The sequence below is a fragment of the Tachyglossus aculeatus genome, chromosome 4 (genome assembly GCF_015852505.1).
Source record: "Tachyglossus aculeatus isolate mTacAcu1 chromosome 4, mTacAcu1.pri, whole genome shotgun sequence".
In the NCBI taxonomy this organism is placed as follows: domain Eukaryota; kingdom Metazoa; phylum Chordata; class Mammalia; order Monotremata; family Tachyglossidae; genus Tachyglossus; species Tachyglossus aculeatus.
The window spans coordinates 99571976-99594635 of NC_052069.1; the positions used below are offsets into that span (position 1 = coordinate 99571976).

At 43.6% G+C, this 22660-nt stretch overlaps 1 protein-coding gene and 1 non-coding gene across 5 annotated transcripts in view; both read right to left on the minus strand.

The window, feature by feature from the left end:
- The window catches only part of RALGPS1 (Ral GEF with PH domain and SH3 binding motif 1), a 479351-nt gene that overhangs the window by 104071 nt on the left and 352620 nt on the right, over positions 1-22660 (minus strand). For all 4 annotated transcript variants that reach the window (XM_038744645.1, XM_038744644.1, XM_038744643.1 and 1 more), the window contains exons 11-12: positions 22081-22174; positions 207-274 (exon numbers count right to left, since the gene is read on the minus strand). In XM_038744645.1, the coding sequence (XP_038600573.1) occupies positions 207-274; positions 22081-22174 (162 nt within the window). The remainder of the gene's footprint in view (positions 1-206; positions 275-22080; positions 22175-22660) is intronic.
- Positions 7042-7116, minus strand: TRNAL-UAA. Its single transcript has one exon. It is a non-coding gene; the product is annotated as a tRNA-Leu (tRNA).

Below are 22660 nucleotides of genomic sequence, written 5' to 3' on the forward strand. Positions count from 1 at the left end.
ACATTGACCCATGCAAGCATCAAGGTCCTTCCCATAACTCTTATGGACTACAAACGACCCTCCAGTCCTGTGAGGGATGACCTTATTTAGGCTGCTTCTACAAAGTCTCACCCTAACATCGAATCCACACACTCACACCCGAAACACTACGATGATTGTGTAGACACTAGGAGCACATTCACAGATCCACAAGCAGTATCAGGTACCTGCAAGATCTTCCTTTGAAGAAACCAGCCGAGGAGAACTGCTTCCTGGCTCAATTCTCAGCGACAACCTGGAAGACAGAATTTTAGACACGTCAGTATTGGCCATACTGGCTAATGGCAGGAAAGGGGACAGAAGCCATAGAGGAAGGATTATTATTATTATTAATAATAATAATAATAATAATTTTTGTTAAGTGCTTACTATGTGCCAAGCACTGTTTTAAGTACTGGGATAGATATAAGTTAATCAGATTGGACAGAGTCCCTGTCCCACATGGGACTCACACTCTTAATCCCCATTTTACAGATGAGGTAACTGTGGCACATAGAGACTTGCCCACGGTAACACTGCAGACAAGTGGTGGAGTGGCAGAGTCGGGATTAGAAACCAGGTCCTTCTGACTCCCAGTCTCATGCTCTATCCACTAAGCCATGCTCCTTCTCAATGTTGTTGGGTCATCAGTTCAGAATAGGTTCAGAATTTTATTGGCACACCCAATGGCCTGAGTAGTAGGTGCTTGGTGTTTTGTATCAGATCTGAAAAGGTCCCAGACTTAGTCTCATAGAAAGATAAAACAAAAACAAGAAACTTAAATACACTTAGAGAAATACAATAATTCAAGCTTGAGATGAGAGAAGGATTATGGATGGATGGCAATTTGGAGCGGGGGTAGAGTCACTTAGGGAAAGTTTTCTGAAAGCTTTGGGTTTTGAGCTGAGTTCTAAAGTATGGGGAAGCAGGGGAGGGTAAATGAGGTGAGGCAAAGAGGATCAAGGCGTTTGCCATGACAGAGGTCAGTTTAGGGATAGAAGGCATGGAGGTGAGAATGGAAGAACCGAATATGAGAGAACTCAGGAAAATGAGTTTGGCTTGAGTGAAGAACATGGGTCGAGGTATAGAAAATGACAAGAGATGAAAGAAAAGCTAATGAAAAATTTTCAAGACCCCTGTACCAATAAGGACAATGGGGAGCACCTGAGGATTTAGGGGATGGACTGAATGGATGGAATGAAGTTGTGAAAAACAAAACACAAAAAGGTCACGATGGTCTACGCATGAAGAAACTTGGCCCTGGTTAAGGGATTTGGGAGTGAAGATTGAGTAGACAAGGAAGGGGCTGAATTCAGCATCTGCAATGGAGAAGGTGGGGAGTGAAGAGGGAATCCAAAGGCATCAGAGATTATCCCAGGGTTTGGGGTCTGGTCCCTGAAATCGTTAAACAGGGAAGTTGGAGAGAAGATGAGGAGGATGGGTGGTGGCAGCCTATCCCATACTTTATATCTGGAGGCAGTGGGAAATTCAGAACTGAAGACAAGATTAGAGAGGTAAAGCAGTGTGGCCAAGTGGAAGGAGCACTGGCCTAGGAATCAGAGGACCTGGATTCTAATCCTGATTCTGACACATACCTGCTGGGTGCCCTTGGGCAAGTCACTTAACTTCTAAGTGTTCCTCTTCTAACCCTCATCTTCAAAATGGGGATTCAATACCTGTTCTTCCTCCTATTTAAGACTGTAAGTCCCATGTTACACCTCCTCATATCCACCCCAGTGCTTAGTACAGTGCCTGGCACATAGTAATCGCTTAACAAATACCACAATTATTAAAAGGACAATTCCACAAAACCAAGTCTGAAGTGAAGTGAGTGGGGAAAGGGGAGCATGCTATTCATTGCAAAATGTAAAATAAATAAACAGCCATATTATTTTACATCATGTATTATGCTATGGACATAGTAAGATCAACAACATCAACAAAAATAGCACATAGTGGCCCCCTACCATGTTCACAGCACTGTACATAGTTCTTGGAAGCATACAATGGAGTTAAAGACTTGGTTTTTGCCCTTAAATAATTTGCAACCTATTTCAAAGAAACCATCGACTCTATAATCGACTATAAACCGGCACGAAAATGTTTAAAATGTCAGCAAGAGCTGGTGTTTTCATCATTTATTACAGTATAACAAAGCCAAAATTACATTTGGGGCTTTAAATCACAGTCATCAAGAAATTCAATGAACACTTCCACATGCCCTGAATTCCACCTACTCGAGCTGGAACATTGATCCTGCGGTGGTCAAACTATACCCAATTGATTATCACAAAAATGTCTTCTGGCCTGCTTGGACCAATTTAGCCGGACTGGAATTCCTTGAACATGCCTTCCCTTCTCGTCTGGACAATCTTCCTTCCCTCTGAAAGGAGAATCACTTATTCTCTGCTTTCCACCTAATTTGTACCATTTTAAAAGTGCCTTGAAAATCTGCCATTATAGTCCAGGTATGAAATTATAACAATTAAATCGATACACAGTTGGGCATTCCCAATATTCTGGCGACTGACTATGCACAATCTCCAGAAAACTTCCTCTATGACATGAAAATCTTCTATCACAGATCAGACATTTAATTCCCCAAAACCAGGAAGAATGAGAACACCCAGAGAACAGAACTCCAGCTCTAAAATAATAAAACGATAACTAAGACACCAACTCAAAATGTTTTTTATAAACAATCATGGTGGTTACAAGGTCTTAGTGGCTTCCAGCCCTGCAATAGCAGGAAGGAGACCCCCAGGTCAGCTTGCTGGTCAAGCGCTCATGTCACTGGAACAAAGGACATACAGACCCAGCCACAAGACTTCATTACCCAGACTACAACTGGGATCATTATCATACGAGATATGGAATTCAACAACGTGTCTCACTGCATCCTTCAAGAGTCAGAGCAAGAACTCAGTCATTGCCCATCATCTGGCAACTTGAGAAGCAGCGTGGCCTAGAAGAGCACAAGCCTGGGTGCCAGGTGAACCAGCAAATGCCTGCTGGATGACCTTGGGAAGGCTATTTAGCTACCCTGTGCCTCAGTTTCTTCACTTGTAAAATGGGATTCAGTACCCATTCTCCCTCCTGCTTGGACTATGAGCCCCCTGTGGGACAGAGACTGTGCCCAACCTGATCATCTTGTATCTACCCCAGGGCTTAGTACAATACTTGGCACATAGAGCTTGATGCTTAAAAAAATACCACAGTTATTATTATTTTTATCCTTCATGATTCTGAGAGGGGATTATGCTGATCAGTGAAACTTTGAGAGACAACTGTTTCCTTAGAAAATTCCTGTGAGCTATCGAGAACTAGTGAGAAAGGACAAAAGAAAGCAAGGACTAGGAGAGCCTGGATCTCGAGGGAAAGGGCAAGAAGGGCAGGGCTGACATTTGGGGTCAGGCAGAGCAACTGCTCAGAACCCCAACCATGGAGGGAGGGGGGCCTTCTTGGCCCACGCGGGACTGCCAACTGAGGAAAAAATCTAGTGGCAGGGCCCTTGGAAGTAAGAGATGGTTTTTATCAACAAAAAGCACTCTACTAGCAAGTCATTCCACTCCTCAATCCCCACTCTCGGCTGGGAGTGACCCCAGACCAAACTTGTAAGTGCCCTGTCCACAGTCACTAATCCTCTAGCACCTTTAGTCCTATATGTAAGTAGTGAGTCACCTGTTATTTTATGCCTTGAGTTCCCACTAGTCTAATGCTGATTTTTGTCTGACCTAGTGGAGACAAAGGATTGAAACTAGAGGAAGAGATCATTTTCCCCTGCTCCCAATCCCTGGCCTATTGCTCAACTCCAGGACCACAGTCATAAAATCATAGCCCTCTCTTTGTGGCATTAAATGGTAACTGGCAAGGTCGCTTCCTTTGATTTTGTATGCTGCGGTGGGGCATGCTCTTTAGGGGAATGATTACATATCATTATTGGTGGAAAGACGAGGCCTTTCCCCAAGTCTTTCTCATGGGAAGACAATCCTGATAAAAATCACAGATTTTGGGGGGCAAAATAGATCTGAAGAGTCCTTCAGTCTCCCAAGTTCTCAGCAGCTGTGGAACTGAAATCTAATGCGTCAAAGGGCATTTTGATCCCTCCAGAAAGAAGTAAAACCTCATTTCTACAGTACCTAGGTTTGCAGCTGGGGTGGCAGTTGCTGGATTTTTGGTTTCACTGGCTTAATCAATAAACCTGGTCACACCAAAAGTCCTAAAGAGTTGGGAAATAAACCTGGCAGCTATGAAGACATAAGACTATTGGCAATAGCTTTAATGGTTTCCCAAATAAAGTCTACAATTTATATTTTACTCTTCTATACACAGTTGGGTACACAAGACATCCAGAGGACCTGAAGATAAGGATATCTTGTCTTGAAAGTGGAAGTGCTGGTCTAATGTGGGAGAATCTATAAACACTCCTCTAAGTAAAAATAATCTTTAGAAATCAAGAATGAAAATAAAACTGTGAACCACCTGTTTTAAGATTGTGTGATCAAAAGCTGAAGAATACAGCTTGGGTCACCATTCCTAATCATGATGTTCAGGCAGAAGAATTAGGATTTAAGGAGAGAACAATGAGTCACCGTTCTGCTCTCTGTCAATCAGTAAAGGAATATTTCTTTAACATTTATTCTGTGCAGGAAACTGTATCAACTTCTTGAGAGAAAAATAATATGTAATAATAATAATAATAAGTATGATGGTATTTGTTAAGCACTTACTATGTTTGAAACATTGTTCTAAGCGCTGGGGGAATAGAAGGTGATCAGGTTGTCCCATGTGGGACTCACAGACTTAATCCCCATTTTACAGATGAGGTAACAGGCACAGAGAAGTTTAGTGACTTGACCAAAGTCACACAGCTGACAAGTTGCGGAGCTGGCATTAGAACCCATGACCTCTGACTCCCAAGCCCATGCTCTTTCCATTGAGCAAATAAGATCCCTGCTCTCAAGGAATTTACCGTCTAGAGGTTCACCTATTCCTGTTAGCCCCTCACTGGCCACCCCTAATACCACCAGTGCCCTGGTCTCCACAGCCAAAACAGCCAAAAGGGTGACGCTTGGGGGTCCCAGATGGTCATCTCTTGGGAGGCATAAATCAGCCCCTCAAGCCAACGCTAAAGCTACACTTTGATTCTCCATGCCTGGTTAAGTTTGGCATAAGCATTGTTATTTGCTCTCATCACTTTGTTTCCCTTTGATCCTGACCTTTTCCTTACTTTACCCTGGTCTTCATTATTCCTCAGGGGACTGCAGTTTTACACAAAAATGTCATGGCTTGCTTTCAGATTTCTTGTTGAGACAGGCCTGCTGCTGGTGACGAAGGGCTTTTAGATAGGTTCCCTGCTGGATAAGCCCTTTTCCAAAAGAATCTGGGAGTTTACAGACTATGGAGTTTTAGGCCTTGCATAACAGAGAAAGTCTTTCATATGCATAAAACAAGAGCAAAAAGTAAATTGCTCAACGGTAGAACAGAGGGGTGACACACCGCAGCTGCCATCTGTGGACTATTGAGGTAGCAGAAGAAAAAGCCTGTTCTTGGATAACTAAAACACCTCAGAATCACCTACACAGGATAACTCCCCTTTAAATCCTCTCTACCTAGATGCTGGTACCAAGTTTTATACTGGGAAAAAGGTACTATCAGGATGGAGTGGAAAAAACCTGTGGGGATGCAGGCTACGTGACAAAACCCAGAAGGAAACTCTAGAACTTTCACCAGTCAGAAGGAGGTTCTAGTTTCTACCGAACTTTCTGTTAAGATTTCCCAAAAAGGTATTACAGTTGGAGAACTTGTCTTCGATTCTCTACATTAGAACTAAAACAATGAACATATTAAAAGTACAAAATAACACTAACATCTTCAATGTTAATAAACAACTGAAATTCACATGAGGAGCACATAAGCAGTGTCCTGAAAACTGAATTGTTCTTTGTAAATTATTCTTACATTCACCTTATGCAATCAATGGTATTCATTGGGTGCTTTCTTTCATTCATTCATTCAATCGTATTGAGAGCTTACTGTGTGCAGAGCACTGTACTAAGCGCTTGGGAGAGTGCAATACAATAGGGATAAATGCAGATAAATAAGGAGGTCCTCATACATTGAGTCTATCACCACATACCTACCATTGTGGTAATTCTTATAGGACTTCAAAAAAATAAACCTATTCTATACAAGCAAAGACATTTGAACAAAATTTAATGATCAAAGCAGACACAAAATGATGTACTAAAAGTACATATTTGGCTCCCTAAGAAATTTATTTTGATGACAATATTGCCGTCTGGCTTGGATATATGTATGCCTGAAAACCTGGAAGACCAGTTCTCTCCTTAAATGAAGGTGGCAAAATGTTCAAGACAATTACATTACATCCATTTTCCATCGCTCTCTTGACAACAGACACACCTTGTTTTGTTTCCAGGGAGATAAGTCTACTTTCAAACCAGCCCAAATGCTTTTGGCAGAAGCCACACTGAGGGGAAACCATCTATCGGTGACTGTCAGGAAAGGGCTTGTCTCTTCCATCCCGCACTCATTTTTTTGTGAAAATGACTGTGTCTCCCTGAATGCCTCAGTAGGGCTGTTCAGAGCGATTGCTACACCAAAATGCTGCTGGTTGTTGGCCCAGCAAGGGCCCAGGCAAGAACACATCCATCATCTTTGTTATAGTGTACTTCCCAAGTGCTTAGTACGGTGTTCTGCACACAGTAAACACTCAATAAATACAACTGACTGATTAATTGATTAAGGGCTGCCATTATGGGCTGTTCTGATCCAGTCAATCAATCAATCAATCAATCAATTGTATTTATTGAGCGCTTACTGTGTGCAGAGCACTGTACTAAGCGCTTGGGAAGTACAAGTTGGCAACATATAGAGACAGTCCCTACCCAACAGTGGGCTCACAGTCTAGAAGAATAGTGGTTTGGGTTTTAAAGAGTGAAAGAATTGTGAGCGCGCACACGAAGTTCCATAAGGATTTGTTGAGAGGTGAAATACAAGTGCTGAAACCCAGGATCGAACCAGGGACCTTTAGATCTTAAGTCTAATGCTCTCCCAACTGAGCTATTTGGGGTCCTTATCTTAGTTATTCATTCCTTAGCTACTAACTGAAAGGTCTCAAGAAAATGACAGTTAGACATTAAATTAATGATTACATATTCATTCTAAAATGTTACTAGAAATTGGAAAAACAGTCTGGCACCCTAGGAAGAGAAGCTTCTCCTTTTGAGGCCTTAAACCAAAGACAGTAGAACCAGGAAGAGGACTGTGAGCCCGCTGTTGGGCAGGGACTGTCTCTATATGTTGCCAACTTGTACTTCCCAAGCGCTTAGTACAGAGCTCTGCACTGCTCAATAAATACGATTGAATGACTAAATGAATGAGGAGAGCATTGGTAGAGGCTCCCTGAAAAGAGCTGGGACAACCATACTGGACCAGATATTGTCTTCCCCAAGGATTTGGTTCTCCTCCTGTCTCTCTGGCTGCTCCTCAGTCTCTTTCACAGACTCCTCCTCTGCCTTCCATCCCCTAACTTTGGAAGTCCCTTAAGGCTTAGTTCTGGGTACCTTCTAGTCTCCATCTAAACCCACTGCCTTGGAGAACTCATGCTCTCCCATAGCTTCAACTAACTCTAGGCAGATGATTCCAAAATCCTGACTTCTCTCCTCCATAGACTCACATTTCCTCCTGCCTTAGTTTGATGTCCTACTGACACATAAAACTTCTCATGCCCAAAACAGACCTCCTCATCTTCCCACCATACTCTTACTTCCCCATCTTTCCCATCACTGCAGACACCACCACAACCATCTTCCCTGTCTCACAGGCCCGTAACCTTGTAATTATCCTCAATTCATCTCTCTCATCCAAGCCACATATTCGATGGGAAGCAGTGTGGCCAACTGGAAAGAGCATGGGTCCGGGAGTCGGATCCTAATTCAGACTCTAATTCCGGTTCTGCCACAAACCTACCGCAGGATCTTGGGCAAGTTACTTAGCTTCTCCATGACTCAGTTCCTTCATCTGCAAAATGGTGATTCAATACCTGTTCCCCCTCCTATTTAGATTATGAGCCCCATGTGGAACCCCATCATCTTGTATTGAGCCCAGGCACACATAGTATGTGCTTAGCAAATACTATTATTTTAATATCTGCCACCAAATCTTGTCCGTTCCACCTTCACAACTTTGCTAACGTACGCCCCCTTCCTCTATAATCATCATCAATGGCATTTACTAAGTGCTTATTGTGTACAGAGAGAGCACGGACTTTGGAATCAAAGGTCATGGGTTCAAATCCTGGCTTTGCCAACTGTCAGCTGTGTGACTTTGGGCAAGTCACTTAACTTCTCTGTGCATCAGTTACCTCATCTGTAAAATAGGGATTAAGACTGTGAGCCCCACGTGGGACTACCTGACCATCTTGTAACCTCCCCAGTGCTTAGAACAGTGCTTTGCACATATTAAACACTTAATAAATGCCATCATTATTATTATTACAGACCACTGTACTAGGCACTCAGGAGAGTGCAGTATCACAGAGTTGGTCGATCCATTCCCCGTCCACAGAGAATTTACAGTCTCTACAAACTGCTACTCTGCTGGTCATTTAACATATCTCACCATGACTATGGCATTTACCTCCTTGCTGACCTCCCTGTGACCTGACTTTCCCCACTCCAGTCCATATTTCACTCTGCTGCCCAGTTCTTTTTTCTCAAAAAACATTCATTCTGCATCTCCCCGGTCCTCAAAAACCTCCAATGATTGCCCATCTACCTCTGCATAAAACAGAAACTCCTTACTATCAGCTCTAAAGTACTCGGTCAGCTTGCATTCTTATTACAATCCAGCCCATACACTTCACTACTCTAATGCCAACCTACTCACTGTACTTCAGTCTTGTCTACCTTGCTGCCAACCCCTTGCCTATCCTCCCTCTGGCCTGGAACTCCTTCCCCCTTCATATACCACTCTCCCCACCTCTGAAGCCTTATTAATAATAATAGTAATAATAATAATGGTATTTGTTCAGTGCTTACTACGTGCCGAGCTCTGTTCTAAGTGCTGGGGTAGATGCAGGGTAATCAGGTTGTCCCACATGAGGCTCACACTTTTAATCCCCATTTTACAGATGAGGTAACTGAGGCACAGAGAAGTTAAATGACTTGCCCAAGGTCACACAACAGACAAGTGCCGGAGCCGGGATAAATTTGCATCTCCTCCAAGAGGCCTTTCCTGACTATGCTCTTATTTCCCCTCCTTCCCCTCTCTATTCTGCACCACCTATGCACTTGAATCTGTACCCTCTAAGCATTTGATATTCACCTCTCTCAGCTCCCAGAAATTATGTATTATCTCTCATCTTCCCTCCCAAACCCTGTCCTCTCCCGAACTTTCCCATCACTGTAGATGGTACAACCATCCTTCCTGTCTCACAAGCCTGTAAGCTTAGTGTCATCCTTGACTCCACTCTCTCATTCACTCCACACATCCAACCCACCACCAAATCCCACAGTAAGCACTGTGTGTATAGAACTGTAGTGAGTGCTTGAAAAATACAGTACAGCAACAAAGAGAGAAAATCAGCGTAAGAAGTAAACAGGCATCAGTATAAATAAATAGAATTATAGATATATACATATACATAAGTGCTGTGGGGCGGGGTGAGGGGAAGAGCAAAGGGAGCAAGTCAAGTGATGCAGAAGAGAGGAGGAGCTAAGGAAAAGCGGGCTTAGTCTGGGAAGGCCTCTTGGAGGAGGTGCACCTCCAGTTGGTCTTTGAAGGTGGGGAAGAGTGATTGTTTGGCGGATTTGAGGAGGGACGGCATTCCAGCCCAGTGGTAGGATGTGAGCCAGGGTTTATTGGCAAGACGGGCGAGATCGAGGCACAGTGAGGACGTTAGCACTAGAGGAGCAGAGTGTGCGGGCTGGGATGTAGAAGGAGAGAAGGGAGGTGAGGTAAGAAGGGGCAAAGTGATGAAGAGCTTTAAAGCCAAGAGCGAGGAGTTTTTGTTTGATATGGAGGTTGATAGGATGAGATAGGTTGAGGATGAGAGATTGAATCAGCAAGGTAGCGGTTTGGATGGAGAGGAAAGGGCGGATCTTGGTGATATTGTGGAGGTGAGACCAGCAGGCTTTGGTGATGGATTGGATGTGTGGGGTCAATGAGAGAGCAAGGTTGGGGGCTTGTGAGACGGACAGGATGGTAGTGCCATCTACAGTGACAGGAAATTCAGGGAGAGGACAGGGTTTGGGAGGGAAGATAAGGAGTTCAGTCTTGGACATACTGAGTATTAAATGGCGGGAAGACATCCAGATGGAGATGTCCTGAAGGCAGGAGGAGATATGAGCCTGGAGGGAGGGAGAGAGAGCAGGGGCGGAGATGCAGATTTGGGTGTCATCAGCGTAGAGATGACAGTTGAAGCTGTGGGAGCGAATGAGAAGTTCTTATACAGGAAAGGTAATGAGAAAGGATTGTTTGGAAACCAGCTGGTTAATCTGCTGAAGGCACTAGTGTGGCTCAGTGGAAAGAGCCTGGGCTTGGGAGTCAGAGGTCATGGGTTCTAATCCCGGCTCCATCACTTTTTTGGGGGGGGGGAATGGCATTTGGATGGCTTACTATGTGCAAAGCACTGTTCTAAGCACTGAACTTGTCAGCTGTGTGACTTTGGGCAAGTCACTTAACTTCTCTGAGACTCAGTGGCCTCATGTGGAAAATGGGGATGAAGACTGTGAGCCCCATGTGGGACAACCTGATCACCTTGTATCCCCCTGCAGTGCTTAGAACAGTGTTTGGCACACAGGGCTTAACAAATACCATCATCATTATTATGATGGTATTTGTTAATTGCTTACTATGTGCCAAGCCTGGAGTACATACACGATTATCAGGTTGGACACAGTCCCTGTCCAGCATGGGGCTCACAGTCTAGGTAGAAGGGAGCAGGATTTCATTCCCACTTTACAGATGAGAACACTATGGTCCAAGAAGTTAAATGACTTTCTCAAGGTAACACGGCAGACAAGTGGCAGGGCAGGGATTAGAACCTAGGTCTTCTGACCTGACTCTCAGGCACATGCTCTTTTTACTAAGCTATGCTGCCTCCCAACCACTACTTTATAATCACTGGGTTAAAATAAAACCAAAGCCTTGGGTGGAAAAGGATGCTTCAGACTAGATAGAGGCCTGAACCACTTTGAGAAGTCTGGTATAGCTGCATGACCCCTAGATGTCTAATGCGTGTACTATCTTCTTGTCTAGCAACACACAGGATGTTAATGAAACACTAGACCCAAGTTATATGGATTCCACATGTCAAAAATGGCAACAGAAATCTGGCAAGGCTAACTGCAATGACAAGAGATCATCAGGACAAAGACAACCTTTTAAATAGATAGCTCACCCAAGTGAGAACAGGAAAGTCCACAAAATCTAGCAGATGAGTCGTGAACAGGAAGATGGGCCAGGAATTAAAAGGAATTAGAAGAGCATTAGAAGAGCATATTTAAGGGATGCAGAAACAAGTAACAGAAGATTCTTCAAATACATGAAAAGCTTGAAGTCTGGCTAAGGAATCAGTGAGGTCTCTTGACAACTATTGTATAGGTAAGGAATGAAAAGGAGATAATCCCAGATCTCATGGAATTATTTATCTGAGATTGTGACTCCCACTGGATAGGGACAGGGAATTATCTTTATCCCAGGGCTTAGCACATGGACGTGATCTTAAAATGCAGAGAAGATGAGGAAAGCAGTGGTCTGTCAGGTGTGGAAGGGGAGGGAGTTCCAGGCAGTTGAGCAAGTCAGTCAATCATATTTACTGGGCATTTACTGTGTGCAGAGCACTGTACTAAACGCTTGGGAGAATACAATATAACACTATTGAGCACGTGATCCACGATGAGAACAGTGAGTAGATTACCTTGAGAAAAATGAAAAGGGTACGCTGGGATGTTATGGGGGAAAAGAGTAATAATAATGATGGCATTTATTAAGCGCTTACTATGTGCAAAGCACTGTTCTAAGAGCTGGAGATAACCGATGCATTGGCCAGGAATCAAACCCGGGTCTTCCGCGTGGCAGGTGAGAATTCTAGGGAGAAAGCTTATCCAGTGTCTTAAAACCAATTTCCAGGAGTTTCTGCTTGACACAGAGAGGAACGAGCAATCACTGAAGGTTGTTGGGGTAAGGGAGATGTGGGCAGATGCTGTTTTAGGAAAATGATCCGGGTATGCACAGAAGTAGGGCTGCAGAAGGGAAAGACTGGAGGAAGAGATCAGAGAGGAGGCTGATGCCAATAGTCAGGCTGGAATATGACAAGCACCTGAACCAGCACACTGGGGCTGTGGATGGAGAGGAAGAGACAGATACGGGAAATGTTGTGGAGGAAAAAACGACAGGATTTAGCTATAGACTGTATATGAGGGTTGAAAGAGAAGGCACCACCAAGGATAAGGCCAAGTCAGTCAGTCAGTCAGTCAATCGTATTTACTGAGTACTTACCTGTGTGCAAAGCACTGTACTAATTATAGTAATTAATAATAATAACAATTGTGGAATTCTTTAAGTGCTTACTATGTGCCAGGCTCTGTTCTAAGCACTGGGATAAATATAAGCAAATTGGGTTGGACACAGTCCCTGTCCCATATGGGGCTTGTAGTCTTAGCCCCCATTTGACAGATGAGGTAACTGAGGCACAGAGAAGTGAAGTGACTTGCCTGCTGTAGGACCTTGGGAAAGTGGCAGAGCTGGAATTAGAACCCAGGACCTTCTGACTCCCATTCCAGTGCTCTAACCACCATGCCATGCTGCTTCACTATAACAGACACATTCCCTTTCCGCAATGAGCTTACAACCCAGAGGGGAGCTTGAGAAGATGGGGAGGATGATGGTTTTTACTCAGGAAAGAGATCTCAGGCACATTGTTGACTGCTCTTTTAAAGCAGTCCAAAATGCTGGTGCAGTCCAAAAGGTCTTCTGAAGCCTTGAGATCAGCAGGAAGGGAGTAGAAAAAAAGCAAAAATCACAGGGTCACCACTACAAAAAACCATGGTAGGCCTGCATCTGGAATACTGGGGGTAATTCTGGTCATACCATCTTATGACACTAAACAGAGTTGAAGAAGCTACAGAAAAGGCAACCAGGATGATCAGAGATAAGGAGAAGCTTCCTTATATGGATAACTGAAAGAGTTAAGACTCTTTACTGTGGAAAGACCCAGGCTAAAAAGAGAAGTTGATTGAAGTATATAAAATCACAAAACACATGGCCTGGCAAACACAAAATTGTTGTTCAACAAATGTCCTATCACCAATGAAACAAGGATGGTAGATCCAAAACAAATAAAAAGAAGCACTTTTCCCAAGGGAGGTGGTGAACATATGGAAATGGTTACTGCTGGAAGCTAGAAAAGCAGAAACTGACAATAGGTTCAAGAGAGGTTTAGAAAAATTCACAGATGAACTGTCCAAACTAGGTTACTAGAGGGAAAGTTACAGATGGTTGACAGATGGAGGTAGGTTCTTGGGTTGGTTTAATGACATTGCTTATGTTTTTAGGAAGAATTGCAGGCTGTAGCACAGGACCAATATCCTGGCAAACTAAGAAGGGTGGGTAGCCACCTTTCCTAAAGGGTTATGCTCTAAGGGGATTTGTGTGTGATTTCATGCTTACTAATGGCTGAAACATTTCTCCCCACGGCTTTAAAGAGTAGTCCAAGGAAGCATAGCCCCTTGGGGCAGGTCAGGACTGGATACCAGGAAAAGTTGAGCTGAACCACTGACCTGCTGAACCACTCACAAATCATGCAACATCTCTGGGTTTCAACACTTTCATCAAAGGAGCAATAGTGACTGCCTTCTCCAAAGAGTTTCTTGGGAATAGAGCCTAAGTCTTTTCCATAGTGCTTATGTTAAACACAACATAATATCAGGACTAGCATATAGAAAGGGGCCTGGATACAGAAACTGGAATATAAATGTTACCAACAATTAATTTAATCTGACAGGAGGGTCTTCTTTGATACACAGACCAGAGGCCAAAGAGGAATTGTATAGTCAGAAAAAGTCTGAGGAAACAAATTAGGAAATGATCTAAGCATTTCTTCTTCCTTTGGGCTGCACCTTTCTTAGTTTGCCAGGATAGTGGTCCTGAGCTAAACCTCGTCTTCATAAAAACATAAGCGAGGCCATTCAACCAACCCAGGAATCTACCTCTGTCGACCATCTGTAATTTTCCTGCTGGTAACCTAGTTTGGACAGTTCGCCTGTGAATTTTTCTAAACCCCGCTTGAACCTATTTTCAATTTCTGCTTTCCCAACTTCCGGCAGTAACAATTTCCATATCAATCAATTAATCAATGGTATTTACTGAGCATTTACTGTAGGCAGATTACTAAGCGCTTGGGAGAGTACAATATAACAGAGTTGGTAGACACATACCCTGGCCACAAGGAGCTCACAGAGGGGGAGACAGATATTGAAATAAGTAAATGAATTACAGATATGAATATATGTAATTGTATCAGTCTCTCTGATGGTTGCCTGGTGGTAGTAGCCACAGGCAACGCCCCATCATGCTAGGTTTACTGAGGACTGAACCGGGCATGGCTGGGTTTGGGTCACGTCCCTCATTTCCTGCTGTACCTCGAGCTCATCTATCCCACCGCTGAGCCTGTGCCCATGTCTTCCCTGTGTCCCTTTATACACGATTCTTCTCTCCCCACTTTCACAGGCTTTCTAATATCATATCTCTTCCAAGAGGCCTCCATCTCCTCTACTCCTCTCCCTTCTGCGTTGCCTCCCCAACTGCAGCTCTGCCACTTGTCTCCTGTATGACCTCGGGCAATTCACTTCACTTCTCTGTGCCTCAGTTACCTCATCTGTGAAATAGGGATTGAGTGAGAGCCCCATGCGGGGCAGGGACTGTGACCGATCCAGTTTGCTCATATCCACCCCAGCGCTTAGTACAGTGCCTGGCACATAGTAAGCACTGAATAAATACTACAGTTAATTAATTAGGCAATTAAGCCCTTGATATTCCCCTCAATCTCAGCTCCCCAGCCCTTATGAACATATCTGTGATTTACTTTAATGCCCATCTCCCCCTCTAGACTGTAACCTCCTTCTGGGTACCACGGCTGTTGCATCAAACTCATCCAGGAACTTAGTACAGTGCTCTGAACATAGTAAGCCCTTAATAAATACCATCAGTTGATTGGTTGATTGATTTCCCAGGGTCTGTAGTGCTCTGGGAGTTGAAAGGCTTGTTTTACCAGGTTGTTCTGCCAGCTTTCCCTGCTCCCAGCTGCCATCTCATTTGCTCCCCACCCTCTCCTGGACTCATACGAATACTAGGAAGCTAGGGGATCCTACCCTGAATGCTGCAGCTGTTACGGGGTGATATTACAGATGGCTCCAATTGCACAGGGGATCCAGCCGCAGTGGCAGCAGCTGCAGCCGCAGGAGTAGCAATACTGGTGACAAGAAGAACTGTGGGGGTCAGGGGGGCAAAGAGGGGCTAAGGAAACCCCACGTTCGTATGCTGACATGTGGAAATCTGAACCTTTAACATGGAACTGTTCATTGTTTCGAAGTTTGCCTCCTGTGTTAGAATTGTGAGCTGTTTCACTCCTTCAGTTCCACACTCTGAAAAACGTTTGGTGCCTGACAGACTCAGTTAATCATTTTGACGATGATGACGAACCGTTCTTTTACCTCCTACCCAAAACACTTGGAATAACTCCAGACACTTCACCTAGCTCCCAAATTCTTGTACTCGGTATAAAAGCATCCTCCTCAAGTCTAATGCTCCAAGGGATGGAAATCCCCCACTCCAAGTATAACACATAAATGCATTCCGACAAACAGTCCTTCTTAGGAGGCTGCCTGTTGGCCACTGACTAATTCTGGTGTCTGCCCAAGTTCAAACGAGTTGGAAAGGATGGTTCTGGAAGCATAAATAAAGCTTGTGTTCTTCACCACAGTGAGAAATCTAACTGAAACTAAATCATTTCTTCCTTTCTCCTCTGCCACTTCTCTGCGCCAGCTATCTTGGTACAGCTTGAAAAGTGCTAGGCCAATGGGTATCAGTTAAAGGTGTCTTTAATATAGGATCATTCTGGTATACAATTGCTAGTATTAATAGCCAGAGAAAAAGACCAAAATGTGGTGATCAGAAATTGGAGTAATTATCCTTTCAAGGTTTCTGTTATAAAGCTTTAGGGCACGGTTAGGCTTACTCAGGTCCATTGCTTGGAACCAGGGAGGGTGATTTTCACAGCTGACCTCCTAGGGTTTGCATTGCTTTATTTAATTCTCCCTAGGATTTGCTTAGTTAATTTAAAGTGTTGGTAACTCTGCATTTCTGGAGGAGACTTACTCTATCTTCTAGCATATTTTAGGTTACTTGAGGGAGGGATGTAAAATCAGACCTACCGCCCACTAGCTACAGGAATTCCAGGGACAGTCAAGGAGGCCCAAATCAGGAAGGATATCACGGCAGTGGTTGTGTTTTGATGTAATACAGCCCTCAGGAACCTGCTGGGAGAAGAGTTAATGCAGTACAGCCTCTGAGAACCTCCTGGAAGAAGGACTGATGAAGTACAGCCCCTGAGAACCTGTTGGGAAAAGGATTGATAAGGTACAACTCCTAGAAACTTGATGAGACAAGGGTTGATGAAGTACAGCCCCCAGGAACCTCCTTGGAGAACAGCTGATGAGGTACAGCCCCCAGGACCCTGCTGGGAGAAGAGTTGATGCAGAATCGCCCCTGGGAACCTGCTGGGACAAGAGGTGATGCAATACAGCTCCCAAAAACCAGCTGGGAGACGGGTGGTGAATGTCAAAAACTACACTATCATTGGTATTGCTCTTTCCTCCACCTAATTACTCCTTTTGGAAGATTTGGGACAGGAAGCTTTTCTGAGAGAGCTATGAAAAATTGACCACTTTAATGCTAAAAAAGAAGCTTTGCTCCATTTTTCTCACATTTAGTTTCCATTTTGCTCTAATAAAATGAAATTTAGGTTCTGCAAGCTGTAGAAAGCAAATTAATGTTCCATCAGCAGATGAGTTTTCCCACATTTAACAAGCAAAAGCATCTAAAATCCTTATAAAATACAGGCGAATGCTTAATTCAAGCAACAACTGGGATTTAAAAATGCCCTTCAAGATTTAAATAGAAATTCCTCGTGATGCGCAATGCATTAAAAAATCCTGTCACAGTATAAAAAATATCATTGGGCCATTTTCTTTCCCTTTGAAAGAAAATAAAGCAAATGAAAAACTACCAACTATAATCTCCACACCAGTGCGTGAATGGGAAATATTATCTAGTACCATAGAAATCAACTTTTCACTCTTGGGGGCTCTTTCCATGAACAGCCAACTACCTGCCGTTCACACTTTTATAATGACAAACCATTTCTCCCTTGGCTTTTATTTACTGAGAAGCAAAATCACGGTCATAAAAAACAATAAAATAAATAATACCTTTGAGATTGGTGGAATGAAAAATAAAACAAATATTGAAATACTGTCCAAGTTATGCCTAAATGAAGGAAGGTGGTTCCCTCTGAACTCTTTGGCAGTGCCATGAAAGTGAGCATGCATAAGCCCACAGGAGAGCCTACTCCTGTACAGCTACATCTCTTTGCTTAATACAAAAAAATGATCCCAACAGCTGTCCCATTGGCAGTAAGAGCCCCACTCTACAACAGTGTGAAACACAGAAGAGGACATAGAAGTGTCTGCAGCTTAAGAGGAAACACGTAAGATTCTATGTCTAGATGACATTAATTTCTGAATTAATTTCAGTTTTCACCACCAGTCAACTCATAAAAGCACAATCATCCTTTCAGCTTAGCATTCCTGTGCTCTTCTTGGGAGACCCATTCCACTCCCCACATCTGGGAGCCTCCTTGGGCCGGGGTCTCCCGCCCCTACGGAGGGACTGCTTAGCGGGCCGGCAACCGGACAAGTGACATCCGGCCTAAACCCAGCGCTTCTGGTTTGGCATCCCGGTCTTCTCCGGAAAGCCCTTCTCTCTTTCTACAGCCCAGCTTGCACACTCCACTCTTCTGGCACTAACCTTCTCACCGTGCCTCCATCTCACCTGTCCCGCCATCGACCCCTGGCCCACATCCTACCTCTAGCCTGGAATGCCCTCCCTCCGCACATCTGCCAAGCTAGCTCTCTTCCTCCCTTCAAAGCCCTACTGAAGGCTCACCTCCTCCAAGAGGCCTTCCCAGACTATGTCCCACTTTTCCTCAGCTCCCCCTTCCATCCGCATCACCTCAACTCACTCCCTTTGCTCTTCCCACCCCCACAGCACTTATGTATTTATGTATATATGTATAATGCTATTTATTTATATTGATGCTTGTTTACTTGTTTTGATGTCTGCCTTCCCCCTTCTAGACTGTAAGCCCTGTGTGGGCAGGTATTGTCTCTCTTTATTGCTGAACTGTACTTTCCAAGCACTTAGTACAGTGCTCTGCACACAGTAAATGCTCAATAAACATAACTGAATGAACGAATGAATGAATGGGTAAATGTGCGGCAACTATTAGTCACCTTCCTCAGACGCTACCCTTCCTCAGTCTCATGCTAGTGTTCCTCCCTCCTCCTAAGGCTCAATGTGAGCCCAAGGAGCAGGGATCACACCTAAATCCCAGTGTATTCTTTTATTCATTCATTCAATCATATTTATTGAGTACTTACTGTGTGCAGAGCACTGTACTAAGTGCTTGGAAAGGACAATTCGGCAACATATACAGTCCCTACCCAACAATGGGTTCACAGTCTAGAAGGGGGAGACAGCAAAACAGAACAAGTAGACAGGTACTTAGTACAGTAAACACTTAAAAAATTATATTGCTAGTATTACTACTACTATCACCATGGCAACTATTATGAGGGTATCAGAATTACTAAGAATGGCCTGATCGTTTCTCCATCGTAATGGTTTCATATACTTTTTTGAAAATTTGGGTGTTTTTTTTCCCCCCAGTTAGCTTTTTTTATGGAAAGGAAACTACAAAAATGTTTAAAGAAATGAAAGTATGCAGGATACATGTGAGTATCATAAAGACATATACTATTTATACTGTTATAAAAATGTAAAGCATTTGAATAAATGGGAAATAAATAGAGAAGCAGCGTGGCTCAGTGGGAAGAGCTCGGGTTTTGGAGTCAGAGGTCATGGGTTCATGGGTTCAAATCCCAGCTCTGCCAATTGTCAGCTGTGCGACTTTGGGCAAGTCACTTAACTTCTCTGTGCCTCAGTTACCTCATCTGTAAAATGGGGATTAAGACTGTGAGCCCTCCGTGGGACAACCTGATCACCATGTAATCTCTCCAGCGCTTAGAACAGTGCTTTGCACATAGTAAGCGCTTAATAAATGCCATTATAAAAATAATATATGCTTGTTTTGTTTTTATTTTTAAATGGCCTCAGGGCTTTTCCTTCTCTTTTCTCTGCCTTTTTTACAAGCAGTGCACAGGATTAGAACCCAGGTTCCCTAATTCCCAGAGCAGTGTTCTTTCCCCTGGCTCAACAGGAGCAGGGCTTTGGTATCTATTTAACACCTTTGTTATAGGTCCAGTAGAGAGAGTACGGTTCTAGGAAGCCAGAGACCAGGGCTCTGGTTTGGCTCTGCCAGGTGGGGAATGCCTTATTAATAACAATAATAACTGTGGTATTTGTTAAGCACTTACTGTGTTCCAGGAACTGTACTATCCACTGGGGTCTATACAAGCAAACTGTGTTGGACACAGGTCTCTGTTCCACATGGGGCTCCCAATCTCGATCCCCATTTTCCAGATGAGGTAACGGGCACAGAGAAGTGAAGTGACTTGCCCAAGGTCACACAGCAGACAAGTGGAGATTAGAACCCATGACCTTCTGACTCCCAAGCCCATGCCTCTATCCACTATGCCACGCTGCTTCTAATGACTCGTGGGGCCATGCCATCAGTGATGATAGTTTCTGGACAAACAACAACCGAGGGCATTTCATGAGCTGGACAAGCCCAGAAAGAATCTGGAATATACCTGGCTAATAGGGATGGTAAAGACCAGAGTGGCTACCAAGGCAACTGCCTACTGGGTCATGGTGCTCCAGCAAAGCATTGGCATTATGCTGTGGTCATTTCAGCCATGCATGGTCTTGAAGGAAAAAAAAAATCTTCTGTTTTGAATTTGCAGTGTGCTGCCCTCCTGGCTGCCTACTTAGTTGCTACACTCTTGTGGTCCAGAGGGAACACAACTGGCAGGGGAGAGTCTGAGTGGCCCCACACAAACCACTAGCATTATAATCATTCATTCAATCATATTTATTGAGCGCTTACTGTGTGGACAGCACTGTACTAAGTGCCTGGGAAGTACAAATTGGCAACATATAGAGACGGTCCCTTCACAGGTTCTTGGTTCTGGAGTCTCAAAGCTGTGGGTCATCTGTTATTCCCCCTTATCCCTGTGCAAATACAAAGAATATAGGATCCAGCCTTGGAGATGAAATGGTGCTGTTCTGTTGTCAGGTAAGGGTGGAGGAAACCCACTGAGGAGTTGAAGACAAGGAAGGAGAGGCCCCAGGTGCCCATACTATGAATCAGAGGGTGAAAAACTCAGAGTAAATCTTGCCCTGGAAAAAACAAAGGTGACCGACCCACGTGGGTGAAAACTATCCTCCGACAACTTTGCATCTCTGGGGTTCTGCTTTGAAAGCTATTTCTCTGTAATTCCTTTAGAATGGTTTATACAAATGCCAAAATTTTTGTCTTACATAGTGCCATTTTACAAAATGAAAAATGCCGAAAGGGAATACCGAAAAATAATTCAACTCCCCTATGAACATTTATGTATTCTGTGCACACCGGGCCGCTGGGATCAAAGCAGCAGCTGAGAGTTCTCAGTGTCCTCCCACAGGACAGCCACACTGCCTCCCTGGGAACTGGCACTGACTGCCCTCCGCATCGGAGAAGACTCCATCCTGTCCTGCCTTCCACATCCCTGCAAGGAACCGATAAGTGCCCAAAAGATGAAGCCTTCCCAAAACCTCAGGAAGACCAGCAGCTGTTGTAACAGTCACAGTGGCTAAGGGCGTATCTTGGACTCTTAAGCCTTGAGGAATCTGAAATTCATTTCCTTTAGCCACAGCACCCCAGGGATTTTTGCTTTTATTCAGCCAACTTGTCTTTTATATTGATTTAGTGTCTTATTGTTTCATCACTCCTTATCATCAGTCCCCTTTCTCCTGCTTAGAGTCTCCCTGTGAGCCACTTGAGGGGCAGGGACGCTGTCAAATTCCCACTTTTGTATTCTTTCCTAGCACTTAGTACAGTACTCTGCACAGTAAATGGTTAGTACATACTATTACTACTACATTCTCCACAAAAGCAGGAAGAGAAGATATATCACCTGGTTTAAGGGGGAAAGAATTCATTAGCAGTTTTGTATCTGAAAATGGTGCTCTGGGAAAGAAAACCAAGCTTGGCCATACATGACCCTTTTTCACATTCTCTCTGCATATTCCCTGCTTTCAAAACATGCCATAATGCTTCTGACAGATTTCACATACCAACTTTCAAATTGTGAACTCTGAGAAATTATTCACCTCCAAGCGCCTTTTCATGCCAGTTTATCCATCACCAAACACCTAATCAAGCTTGTGTACACTCTACGTGATGTTATGTCACCTGCTAAATACACCTTTTCACTGTATAAAATAATTTAGTCCCAACTGTACACTGGTTAAAGCATCTCCTTTCAACTTGTAAATTATTCCACCCAACAAAATTCTATATTAAATCAATCAACAGTATTTATTGAGGGCTTGTTCTGTGCAGTGCACTGTACTGAGCACTTGGGAGATTAAAACAGTGAGTAGACAATATTCCTGCCCTCATTAACAGAATGTCATGTATTATTTTGAAAAAAGAGTGCAGCCTAAAACCTGAAAATGATTTTACTATTTGTGTATTTTGTCAACTTTATTTCTGCTTAAAATTCTATGGGTCTGGAGCAGACATTAACTTACTTGTAATTATCATCTTCCACAAATTTCTGAAGCTCTTCAATGTAACGCACAGATTTCAAGTACTTTTGTACATGAGGAAGTGTTGTGAGGTGATCTGAAATAGAGAGAAAACTGTGATTTCACAGAAAAACTTGCTATACAATACTTAGCATTCTCTTTGCTTAGGAATAGTTCACATATATAACTGTTCATGTTCAAAGGCATCGCTGACAGTGATGAGGTTCACCCATGAACGCATGCTGGCTGAAACAGTCAATATGCGATCCACAGCCCTGGACACATTGGGCATATACAAAGTTAACCTTTGTTGGGTGGTTTGTTTAATGTTCGCAGCATCTGACATTGTTTCCTCTTGTGCTGTCTTTCTCTATGCAAAACTTTTCTTCAAGGAGAGCTACTCCTCACTTGATGGTAGGGTGTCATGTAGGTCTGTCATCAACAATTGACTCCCAGTTTTAAGCTGGGATTCAGCACTGACTGAGGCTTTGTTTTACCATGTCCTTAAAATGCTTCCTCTGCCTGCCTTCCTGTCAGTTTCCCAATTTCAGGCTTTCCATAAAGCAGTTGTTTGAGGATTTTT